Raw genomic sequence first — 12,064 nt, 5'->3', positions numbered from 1 at the left:
ATGCGGGGTCAAATCCACAAGGACTGGTACACTAAAGATTTGTAAGACTTGTAAATAACTAAAGCGAACAAATATTTGTTTGTTTGGTTTCAGAAATTGTAAATCAAAATGCAATAAATAAAACTGTTTGACTTATGGGATTAAAACATTGGGCCATTGGGTATTTCAGAGATCAATGACTAATGAGGAAATGAAATATGAAATTCAATAATTAAGAACCGTTCTAGAACATGAACATGATAATAGACTAACTCTCTTTCAAGGCATTAGAAACTAAATTTGAATATTATTTTGCTAAACTTTTATTTGCTACCTCCTAACCAAATTCACATTATAATAAATGTCATTAAGTTCACAATGAGTTCACAATGCATCCTAACATCAACTTTCGCATGCTAGAAATACATTGCTCAATTCATATTAGTTCAGGCATTATCGAACACTTTTGATGTATAGAAAAACCTAAAATATAGAACAAGGTGATCAGTCTTATTCTAGCATTAAGAGCATATGAATCAAAGAACCTAAATATTGAGAACTCCAAATAACAATGAAAACATCAATGCATTGGATCCCCTAATTAAAACCCTAAAACCCAATAAAGAGAATACTCACACATATTGAACTGAACAACAAAAAGAGATGAAGAAGAGATAATAGATTAATGAAATAAACAAGAAAAGGGTTTAGAAATCTTTTCCAAATTGTCAAAGAGGATGGATCTCTAGAATCCCAAAATGTGTCTCACGAAAATTCACAAGTGCAGCCAAAAACTTAGAAAAAATAGAATCGTCTCTTTTCCAAAATCTAAAAAGTCTATTTATATCCTAAAAATTGGTAGGGGCTACTGTTGTAAATAGGAGAAACTTTGGGGCAGCTTTTGAATCTTCAGAAATTGAAAAAATCCTTTAAAAACTTTCTGGAACCAAACATCTGGCACCAACTAGCAATATCGGCTGATGTGAAAAACCATCTTTTCTGTTAGAAAACTTTCTGAAAACAAATATTGGGCTATCTCAGAAATATAGCCCGATGTAGAAAACCAGCTCTTCTGTTTAAAAACTTTCTGGAAACAAATATTGGGCTATCTTAGGAATATTGACCGATGTATAAAATCAGCTCTTGTGCTTTAGCCTCAACACACAAAATATCTGCAAAAATACTAAAAAAAGTCTCCATTAAGATCGAAATCATCCTAAATTGCATATGACCCTGCAAAGACTAAAAAAAAACCTAAAAACAAACCAAAAGTCTCTAAAAGCACACCTATATCATGATTAAAAACCATGATACATCATTAAGCTTAGCATCACTAATTCAAACTTTTACAAGTACTGTAATTTTAACCCGGTGTATGTTTTTTCAATTCTATAAAGATTGGGGACAAAACTGAGGCATAATTGATAATTAATAGGAAATATAAGTTGAGATGACCATCTCATGCTGATCTTGAGAAAAAAGTAACTTTATTAGAGATTGTTGCATGTTTGGTGTCAAGTTTCATGCGATTACATCAGCTAAACCCGGAACTGCGGAATGTTAGTCACTTGAGGAGCCTCTTCATCACAAAGTCACTTGGATGATGTCCAAGTTTTTGTCCTTCGACCCTAGAGATTTTGTCATTGAAAACCAGAAATGGTAGATATTGATTCCAATTTATATTATAAATCAAAAACAAAAAAAAAAGAAATACACAAACTTAATTATTTTTAAAGCATAACATTTGATCAACAGAATTAAAAAGTTCATTTAAACACAATGGTTTATCAACAATGCACCAAAAGACAAAAAGTTACGCCAAATTCAAGCTGCGGGTTTTGGATAAAGTTAGCTGGAATCATATAGAGAAAACATGTATATATAGATGATCCATCATTATTATGTTTTGAGTGAAAAGTCTTGTGATAGTAGTGAAATACATATCTTTTTTTTTTGGTACATTCGGATTGGCTTGGTGCAAAACCTGATGACCACCCATGGCGTTGCAGATTTCATGTCTTGTGGATACTTGGTGAACCTTCTTACTTGGTGAAGGAGAAGCTCTATGTGGGAGTTGAGTTTTATAGTCATTTTATACCACATATTACTGTTACTAATTTAGCTTCTTGTGTATTACAAGCTTTATTGTGAGCTAAAAAAATAGCAAGAAATAACTGATCAATGTATTTTGAATAAAATGCTGGAGATTATAGTATGTACTGATGCAATAATGACTTGAGGTGGTGGGAGTGGGACTATATTATCTATTTGTAATTCGACTGTGTGTTTTAGCCAAAAGTCATGTAAATAAATATATAAGAACATGAAATTGACATCACATCCTTTTAAAAACTATTTTGAAGAATAAAACAATATAGAGTTTTTTTGCTGACGTGGACATGCGACAAGCGACACTAAAAGCGATCTAGGGTTTTTTCGTGTGAGGCAAGTATGCCGCCGCCGGAGGCTTCTCCAGTCGATATTGGGGTTGCTACGGCGCCAGAGGGAGAGGTGGATAGTCGGCCACTCGCTGGAGATTCTGATGGTAGTGTTGGGGCAAGCAGGGAGGTGGGTGGTGATATGGTTTTGGGAAGTCAATCTGGTGCGCAAGTCAGAGAGGGCTCAACGCCGGCCTCAGTTTTGGTCGGTTCAGCGGTGGCGGGGGGGGGGCTCCAGTCAAAAAGTTGTTTCTTATGGTGGTAAAAAACATGTGTTTACGATACAGAAGTTTGTGGTGGAGATGGTTGATGGGAGAGAAAGGGTTATTGTTCCAAAAGATGTGTTAACGGGGGCAACGCCTCTCTGGGAAGATTTCTTGATTGGGAAATTTCTTAATGTTAAAGCTCCTCATGTAGGCAAAGTTCATATGGTCCTAAATAAGATCTGGCGGTTAGGTGATAAATCTACTATGATTGATGTTCTAGAGGTAAATGACACAACACTTAAGTTTCGGATCAAGAATGAAACGATGAGGCGGCGGGCTCTGAGTAGAGGTATGTGGAACATCATGGGCATTCCGATGATTGTTACTAAATGGTCCCCGTATGCAGAGGAGGTGCAACCGGCGATGACGTCCATTCCGTTATGGGTAACACTGAAAGATGTTCCCCCTACTATGTTCACCGAAAAGGGATTGGAGTTTTTGGCTAATGCAGTGGGCAAGCCAGTTAAATTACATCCTAAAACTGAAGCATGTGATAGTTTTAGCGAAGCAAAAATCTTGGTTGAGGCTGATCTTACAAAGGTTTTGCCACGGAAGTTTGTTATTAAGGGGGAAGAGGAAGGGGAGTTGGAGGCGGTTGTTGGTTACTCTTACCCCTGGCTTCCACCTCGGTGTACTGGGTGTCAGAAGTGGGGCCATTTGCGGGATTCTTGTCTTACGATCAGTTCCTCCAATGCCCTGGGTTGTGAAGAACGTTCCTTGCCATTTGTAGTGTCTGTGGAGACTACAGGAAAACCTGTAGAGGAAGCACAGCCAAATCTCGTAGCGGAAGGTAATACTATGATCACTGCAGTCCCTGCTACTGTAGTTGTTGCTGTAGATTCTGGTGTTGAGCGTCAGGAAGATACGGCTGCTGGGAGCACCCCTAACAAAACGAGTTGTAGTCCTAGTAAAGGGACTACCGCTCCTCCGGTTCGGGTGTCCGCTCTCTCAAATTCCTACTCTGTTCTAAGTGAGAAAGGGGAAATGGATGATGATGATGCGGTAGATGAGGGGAAGCTTGGAGATGAGGGGAATCTTGGGGATGGCGAGTTTGCGGCTGCAGGAGGGACGGTTGCTTCTGAGTTTGCTGGATCCACAGATCCTGGTGCTACGGATCCTGGTGCCTCTCAAAGTTGTTTAGTGAAGCAGGACTCTGCTCTGATAGCTACAAAACTGAAGAGTGATCCACCTTTGCGTCCTGTTCTTCCCAGGGACTCTAAAACAGCACATAAAACAGTTACTACTTCTTCTACTCGCGGGGTGGGTAAGAATAATTCTCGCCGATATTATTTATGTCAAGTTTCTTTTGGAATGTCCACGGTTTAAACAAATTAAATAAACATTCCGTAATTAAGAAATGGGTGGAGGCAAATAAGATGAAGTTTGGGTGTTTAATTGAAACACGAGTTCGGGAACGGAAGGTTCAGTTTTTGGCTTCTAAGGTGTTTAATGACTGGTTGATTTTAACTAACTATGAGCATAGTCGGAGAGGTCGTCTTTGGGTAGTATGGGATAATGATGTCCTCCTCACACCTTTTTACAAGAGTGCTCAGTTGGTCACTTGTTCTATTAAGCTACCTGATCAAAGTGTGGAATTTTTTTGTTCGTTTATATATGGCTATAATACTGCCGTTGAGAGGAGAGAGTTGTGGTCTGAGCTTCGTGCTCATGCTGATAGCGCACTCATTCGTGGTAAGCCGTGGATAATTATGGGGGACTTTAATGAAACGTTGGACCTTTCGGAGCATTCTCAGCTGGATGCTCAGCCAGTGGTTACGACGGGTATGAGAGATTTTCAGAGGGTTGTGAATTACTGTTCTTTTTCAGACTTGACAGCTTAGGGCCCTTTTACACCTAGTGCAATAAGAGAGTGACAGACCTCATATCAAAGAAACTGGACAGAGTCATGGTCAATGATTGTTGGTTACGCTACTTCCCGTTGTCATACAATGTGTTCGAGGCCGGTGGTTGCTCAGATCATCTGCGGTGTCGAATTGAACTTACTGCTGGGGTGTGTGACCGCGGTCCACGCCAGAAGTCGTTTAAGTTTGTTAATGAAATCACGAGTTTGCCAGACTTTAAGGCTCTTGTTAGTGAGGCTTGGCAAACGACTGAGCCGCTGCATTTATCCACTTCAACTCTTTATTATTTCACTAAGAAGTTGAAGGTTCTGAAACCGCTGCTACGCCAATTGGCAAAAAACAGACTGGGCGACTTGTTTAAGAAGTCAAAGGAAGCTTATGAAATTTTATGTAAGAAGCAGGAGCAGGTGCTTTTGTGCCCAACCACTTAAGCTATGGGAGAGGAGCAAGTGGCTTACAAACATTGGGAACGCGTCGCTACGTTGGAGGAGAAATATCTCAAGCAGCGTTCCAAGTTGCACTGGTTGCAGGTTGGAGACAAAAATAACAAAACTTTTCATCGTCTTGTCCTCAAACGGGCTGCACAAAACTCGATCAGGGAGATCCAACGGTCTGATGGCTCTGTTACTAACCAAGCAGCAGAAATCAAACTTGAAGCGGAGAGATTTTTTAGAGAATTCTTGCAGTTGATACCGGAGGACTATGCGGAGGTATCATCCGATGTCCTCCAGGGTTTGTTGTTGTTTCGTTGTTCTGAAATGGATAAGGTCCGATTAACTTGACCTGTATCAGCTGAGGAGATCAAGAAAGTCTTGTTTGCGATGCCGAATGATAAATCCCCAGGTCTGGATGGCTACACTTCATAATTTTATAAAGCAGCCTGGGAATATGTGGGCAGTGAGTTTACTTTGGCGGTTCAATCGTTCTTTGTTAAGGGGTTTCTACCAAAAGGTGTCAACTCTACAATTTTAGCTCTAATTCCGAAAAAATCTGATGCTAGAGAGATGAAGGATCTCATACCTATATCCTGTTGTAATGTCTTGTATAAAGTCATTTCGAAAATTCTAGCAAATCCGTTGAAGCTGGTGTTGCCACAGTTCATCGCTGGGAATCAGTCTGCTTTTGTCAAGAATAGGTTACTCATTGAGAATGTCTTGCTTGCTACGGAACTGGTCAAAGATTATCATAAGGACTCCATATCAAACCGTTGTGCTATCAGGATTGATATATCCAAAGCTTTTGACATTGTCCAATGGTCTTTCTTGCGGAATACTCTAGCGGCGATGGATTTCCCTCAGGAATTTGTTCACTGGATAATGCTTTGTATCACCACGCCTTCCTTCTCCGTCCAAGTTAATGGGGAACTTGCTGGGTTTTTCAATAGCAAACGTAAATTGAGGCAGGGCTGCTCTCTCTCACCTTCTCTGTTCGTTATTGCTATGAATGTGCTCTCAAAAATGTTGGATAAGGCAGCGGTTTCACATCGGTTTGGATATCACCCTCGCTGTAAACTTATGGGGTTAACTCATCTTAGTTTTGCCGATGATAGCTTGGTTTTTTCAGATGGTACAGTGAGGTCTATTGAAGGAATAGTGCAGGTATTTGCGGATTTTACACAGTGCTCTGGTCTGAAGATTAGTATGGAAAAAACTATGATTTACCTAGCAGGGGTCTCTCCTATTGTACACCAAGAGATAGTTGAACGCTTCTCCTTTACCGTGGGTACTCTTCCGGTCAGATACTTAGGTCTCCCCCTCGTTACTAAGCGTCTCTCCTTGGCAGATTGCCTTCCTCTCATCGAGCATGTCAAAAAAAGAATTGGTTCTTGGTCTGCAAGGTTTCTTTCGTACGTTGGACAGCTCAACTTGATAAGTTTTGTTCCCTAGAGTATTTGCACTTTCTGGTTATCTGCCTACCGCCTTCCCCGGGAATGCATTCGAACTGTGGAACGCTCTGTTCTGCATACCTCTGGTCGGGTGCGGAGCTAAACACTAATAAGGCTAAGGTTGCTTGGGAGAATGTTTGCAAACCAAAATTCGAAGGGGGACTGGGACTGCGATCCCTCAAAGATGTGAATGATGTAAGCTGTCTAAAGCTCATCTGGTGCATTATCTCATGTGCAGACTCGTTGTGGGTTCAATGGGTTAAACAGTCACTTCTAAATAACTCGTCTTTCTGGGCAGTTGAGGCCACACAATTAGGCTCCTGGATGTGGAAGAAAATTTTAAAGTTTAGGGAGGCTGCCAAACCACTTTGCAAGAGTCTTGTTAATGATGGTAAGCAGACTTCTTTTTGGTTTGACAATTGGTCAACTCTGGGGTGTCTTATCGATCTTGCTGGTTCTCGGGGAGCAATAGATATGGCCATAGGCCAACACGCCTCAGTTGCGGAGGCGTGGAATTGTAGTAGGCGACGTCATCATATCAGTCATTTCAACTTAATGGAGGATGCACTAGAAGCACATTGGGTTAGTCGAAAGCCAGAAGCAGATGTGGTTTTGTGGAAAGGGAAAAATGATGAGTATCGGCCATGTTTCTCTACTCGGGATACCTGGCATAATATCTGAACAGTTTCTCCTGTTGTTGACTGGAGTCGTGGGGTGTGGTTCACTCATAGTACTCTGAAATTCTCCTTCTGTGCCTGGTTAGCTGTCCAGAACCGTCTATCCACGGGAGATCAGATGCTGCAGTGAAACAGAGGCGTTGATGCAACTTGTGTGCTCTATCAAAATGCGCTTGAAACGAGGGACCACCTATTCTTTACATGTGATTATTCGGCTGGTGTTTGGAATAATCTCGCTTCGCACATATACACTCCCCATCACTCCACTGATTGGTCAACTATTGTTCAACGCGTTTCAACTCACTGGCCTAATCGGATATCAGGGTTCCTTGCGAGATACGTTCTGCAGATTACGGTCTACATTTCGTGGCGGGAATGGAATGACTGTCGTCACTTTGTATCCCCAACTGCACAAGCTCAGCTCATTAAACGGATTGATAGGCAGGTTCGGGACAAGCTCCTAGCAATCTCGCTCGGGGGTGATGAGCGTATGCTGATGGCCTGTCTGTCTGGCTAGCCACTCGATTATAACTTTTTCAAGTCTATTTTTCCTTAGCTCTCTCTATGTTTGTTATGATTATTAATCCAACTGTGGCACAAGATGTAAACACGCTGTTTCTTTTTTGAATCTAATTTAACATTTTTTCAAACAAAAAGAAATTGACATCACATCTCTTATATGGATCCAAAAATATAAGAACATGATGAAACAAACAATTCCGTGTAAAGCATTACAGAATTTAAAGAAAAAAAGAGCTTTGATTCACTCTTTGTGCTTATTATTTGATTTATGATTCACACAAAGGATCGGAGCTTTTTCATACCTATAAAGGTTTATTATATTAGTTAATGGACCCATTGTATATATATAAAAAGCCAATTATATATATATATATACATATATATTTAATGAAGTCGGTTGTGCTTCATTTTGAGAAAAAAACTGATAAGATTTTGCAACAAATTATATTAGAGAAAAAACAAAAATCAATTTTAAAACAGGCCAATCTAAATTGGAAAAGGAAATAAACAAAATCAAATAAATCCTAAAAGGATTAGGAATGGTACTAAAGCAGTATATAAACATTGATAGGGGGGCTACGTATTCTCTTCACAAGTCATCATTCATCAACACAACACAACAAAAGTCTCTCTCTCTCTTTGATTCAGCGAGTTCGAGATCTCTCACAACCTTTCTTCCTCCTTTGTCAATTTGTTCATCTAATCATGGCCACAACAATGAAGAAGATCTTCCTCTTTGTGCTGCTGGTGATAACAACCTTCACGACGGTTCTCTTTGGTTCTTGTTCGGCTACTGTCTACACCGTTGGGGACTCGGCTGGATGGATTGCGAAAGAAGGCTTGTATTACGAATGGGCCAAGGAAAAGGTGTTTTACGTAGGAGACTCTTTGGTCTTCAAATACGATCCCTACGTGAACGACGTTACTCAAGTTTGGGGCGCTTTAGAATTAGAATTCTGCGAGAGTTCTTCTCCTAAAGCCGTCTACAATACAGGACATGATGTGGTAACCTTCACGGAACCCGGAGATCACTACTTCATCAGCTCAAATCAAGCTCAATGCGTACTTGGACAGAGGCTCGACGTCCTTGTTGTTCATGACCCGTCACGTCCTATTCCTCCACCACCACCGAGCAAGATCCTTCCTTCTGGCGAAATCTACAAGGTCGGTGACTCTAACGCATGGAGCGTTCCTGAAGAGAGCGACTACTATAACAAGTGGAGTCAGGATAAACTGTTTCATGTAGGAGATAGTCTACTTTTCGAATACGACAAGGAACTAAACGACGTCTTAGAGATCACCGGTGACCTTGAATTCATAACCTGCGACCCGAGTTCTCGCGTAGCCGTGCACAAGACGGGCCATGATCTCGTTACGCTCACCAAACCAGGAGTTCACTATTTCATTAGCTCAGAGACGGGTCACTGCGCGGCTGGGCTTAAGCTTCGAGTTGTGGTCGGACCATTACCCAAACCCGTTACTTTCACCAATTTTCCCAAGAAAGATGGATTTTTCAGCTATGGACCGCCTCACAAAGTGGTTAAGCACTTTCATACCCCAGCCCCATCACTAAAGTTTTCGTGGTTGTAGTTTTGCAGACTCTGTTTTTCTTTTCCTTGTTTCCTTACGACCCAAGTTTGTTTATTAGTTCTTGTTTTCAGTACCGATGTAATGTTTCAGATTTCTATTCATTATATAATACAATTTCAGTTTACCTCTTCCAATATTTTGTCTCCACAGTCAAGTAGATCAAATAAAGTCAACCCCATCACTAAAGCATCTGCTTTCTATTCATTAGCTAATTAGAGTTTCTTATCTTTATAAAGATAAGATCTTATCCTTATAAAAAGAAAGACTCTTCTCTTATAAATTACAACGCTTAAGGTCCCCAAGTGTTTTATTAGCCACAACAAAAAGTTACATTAGATACCAATGAAAGAGTAATTTAATTGTACATGATTTATGCAAAGCATATCCGAGATGTTAAGTTTCTTAACAGATGTCTGACAAATTAGCGATTAGGTCTTCCAAAATAGTGTTCAATCTGCAGACAACCTTGAGAGGACGAACCACTTGTTTTAGTTCCAAGCTTGAATCTCTTACCACTTCCTGAGCTTGCATTGGCGCTCTATACAATGCAACAGAGAGGTCAACACATTAGGCAAGGTATTGCTTATAGTGTTGAGATGGCAATAAGGAGGGTAAAGGAGATAACAGAACTCAAAATTTTAAAATCCGGATTTTGTTATGAATGAAGTAACATACTGAAAGGAGAATCTTAAGAAGAATGCATAACTCACCGAAATTTGGGGTTTAGATCTCAGCACTTTGATTCTCCCACCTTTACCATCGGGTCCAATAGCGATCAGATCATCTTTGCTTTGAACATAACGCCCTAGTGATGGAGTTACTTCGTTTCTCTCTCCATGTTTGCTCCATCTACTAAGGTTTCGATTTGTTCCGCTTGACAACCAAATGTTTCCAGCACCTGCATTAAGTTTTTCACAATCTTCAAATCTACTACACTCAAGAACTTGAAATGATGATGTCGACAAAAAAAAGTACCATTGCTGCCAGGTGAGACTGCTGATGTCGAGTCATTTCTGATGTTGAACTTTATATCCCTTACCATGGGATTATCACATTTCTCTTCAACATTAGTATCTGAATGTCTGATGCCAGAAATGGTGGTTTCAGGAACATCATCATCTACCTCGATAACAGAGTCCGTTCTTCTAGTACTGAAGGAGCCTTCTCTTCCGCTTAAGCACGATCCATGATTGGTGAAGCCATCCTTTTTCTCTAATTTACTTAATGGTGGTGTAGAGATGTTCTCAACAATGTTGTCAGATGGAAGCATTCTGAAAGAAGCCAGGCTCTCAGTTGGAGGCTCGTAAACTTCTCTCTCGCTGCAATTCTTTGAAGCTTTTATATTCCTAAGAGCTCTGTTTTGCCTCTCTTCAGTTATCAACTCAAGTTCCCTCATTCGCTTCTGCTCATAGAATAAAGATAATAAGAGCCAGATATAGAAGAACCAAACAAGATCGAGTGTAAAACCAAAAGACACACCTTTAATATATCTATCTTTTCCAGAGCTTTTTCTAGTTTCTCAGAAGATCGAGCTTCGCCTCTGCCCAGCTGACTGCACTTTGCTAACAATTCCTTATAACTCCTGTCAGAGAATAATGTTTTGAATTAGAGACTTCACAAATGATTAATAGAAGCACCTAAAAGATAAGAAACGCAATGTAAAATCCCCGTTTTCACAACTTGTTGATTATATCTACTTGCTTATGATATTTCGTAATTTCAAAGATTAACAAGCTGCAATAAGATACTAGTAACCAAACAAAGTACTCTACTCTGCAGGAATAAACGGATGATTTAATGTAAATCACCATCTTCCAAGGTTACTGAAGGTCATATGCTTTTTAAAACTGCTGCAGACAGGACTAATGGGAAATAAAGAACCAATTTCACAAAGTAAATGACCAAAATGAGACCATGTAAGCAGTGACAAACAACATGCTATGTAACCTACCTGTTTCTGATAACCAAGGACTTGACTAGAGTGTCGATTGTATCTTTTGTCTTAGCGTTATTCCCCAACATGGCTAGCTTCAGGACATCATCTTCCTCCAAGCTTAGATCAGAAACCCTGAACGCAAAACAAGAATATAGACTCAGAAAGTTTTAACCAAAAGATTAAATGATTATATCAGAATTTGACAACATTACAAAAAAAAAGATTCTTCGCACAGTTTAAGCGCTGCGAGCTCCTTGGCAAAAGCCATAGTTCTCTCATGTAGCTTAGCACACTGTGAAGTAAGCTGGATACATTCCTGTAAACAAACATAATACAAGAAACTCAACACCAAATGGAGGATAAGTAGAAACAAAAGCATCAAATGTTGAGTATAATAATAAATAAATAAAAAACCTCAGATTTCAACTTAAGCAAGTGCTGAGTCGTTGATATTTCTTGCAGAGACTCCCACCTTTTTACTTTATCCTCTTTCAGTTGCTCATTGCATTGCTGCAACTGAGAGAAGCAAAAAAACAAAACAAAACCCAAAATTTCACATAATCTTCTTTAAGGATACTACTAATCAACAAAGAACATGAATTAACACAAATCATGACCTTATCAGAGAGTTCAGAATTCTCCTTTTTCTGATTATCAAGAGAAGAAGTAAGATTATGGATCTTCCCTTGGAGACGCTTCACTTCAACTCTCAGCAAAACCGGATCTTCCTCGATTTCAACAGTCTTCTTAGAAGAAGCAATCGAATCGATTTGGTCCCCAGAAGACTGAAAATAAAGCCGACACGGATCTTTTAGAGAGCACTTCTGTTTACAGATCGGACAATTTCGCTTGTTCGTATTCGGGCAGTACTCGAACCATTGCTGCAAACTAGGGTTTTCCCCGAACAAA

At 40.0% G+C, this 12,064-nt stretch overlaps 2 protein-coding genes and 1 pseudogene across 2 annotated transcripts in view; 2 read left to right on the top strand and 1 right to left on the bottom strand.

The window, feature by feature from the left end:
- On the top strand, nt 1–1,868 carry LOC104738549 (annotated as a pseudogene).
- LOC104738548 lies at nt 8,294–9,219 on the top strand. Its single transcript, XM_010458710.1, has one exon. It carries the CDS (start codon nt 8,335–8,337, stop codon nt 9,217–9,219), a length of 885 nt encoding a protein of 294 aa, XP_010457012.1. The 5' UTR covers nt 8,294–8,334.
- LOC104738547 overlaps nt 9,501–12,064 on the bottom strand; it is a 5,209-nt gene continuing 2,645 nt past the window's right edge. The window contains exons 2-9 of the mRNA XM_010458708.2: nt 11,773–12,043; nt 11,570–11,671; nt 11,389–11,471; nt 11,171–11,287; nt 10,699–10,801; nt 10,195–10,621; nt 9,930–10,117; nt 9,501–9,757 (exon numbers count right to left, since the gene is read on the bottom strand). Coding sequence (XP_010457010.1) covers nt 9,641–9,757; nt 9,930–10,117; nt 10,195–10,621; nt 10,699–10,801; nt 11,171–11,287; nt 11,389–11,471; nt 11,570–11,671; nt 11,773–12,043 — 1,408 coding nt within the window. The 3' untranslated portion in view covers nt 9,501–9,640. The remainder of the gene's footprint in view (nt 9,758–9,929; nt 10,118–10,194; nt 10,622–10,698; nt 10,802–11,170; nt 11,288–11,388; nt 11,472–11,569; nt 11,672–11,772; nt 12,044–12,064) is intronic.

This window comes from Camelina sativa, chromosome 13 (genome assembly GCF_000633955.1).
Source record: "Camelina sativa cultivar DH55 chromosome 13, Cs, whole genome shotgun sequence".
In the NCBI taxonomy this organism is placed as follows: domain Eukaryota; kingdom Viridiplantae; phylum Streptophyta; class Magnoliopsida; order Brassicales; family Brassicaceae; genus Camelina; species Camelina sativa.
The sequence above is the reverse complement of the archived record's forward strand: the minus strand, read 5'-3'. Positions and strand labels throughout refer to the sequence as shown.

Bases quoted from the DNA above. Each gene is read 5' to 3' on its own strand.
- LOC104738548 (XM_010458710.1), top strand. From the start codon at position 8,335: ATGGCCACAACAATGAAGAAGATCTTCCTCTTTGTGCTGCTGGTGATA.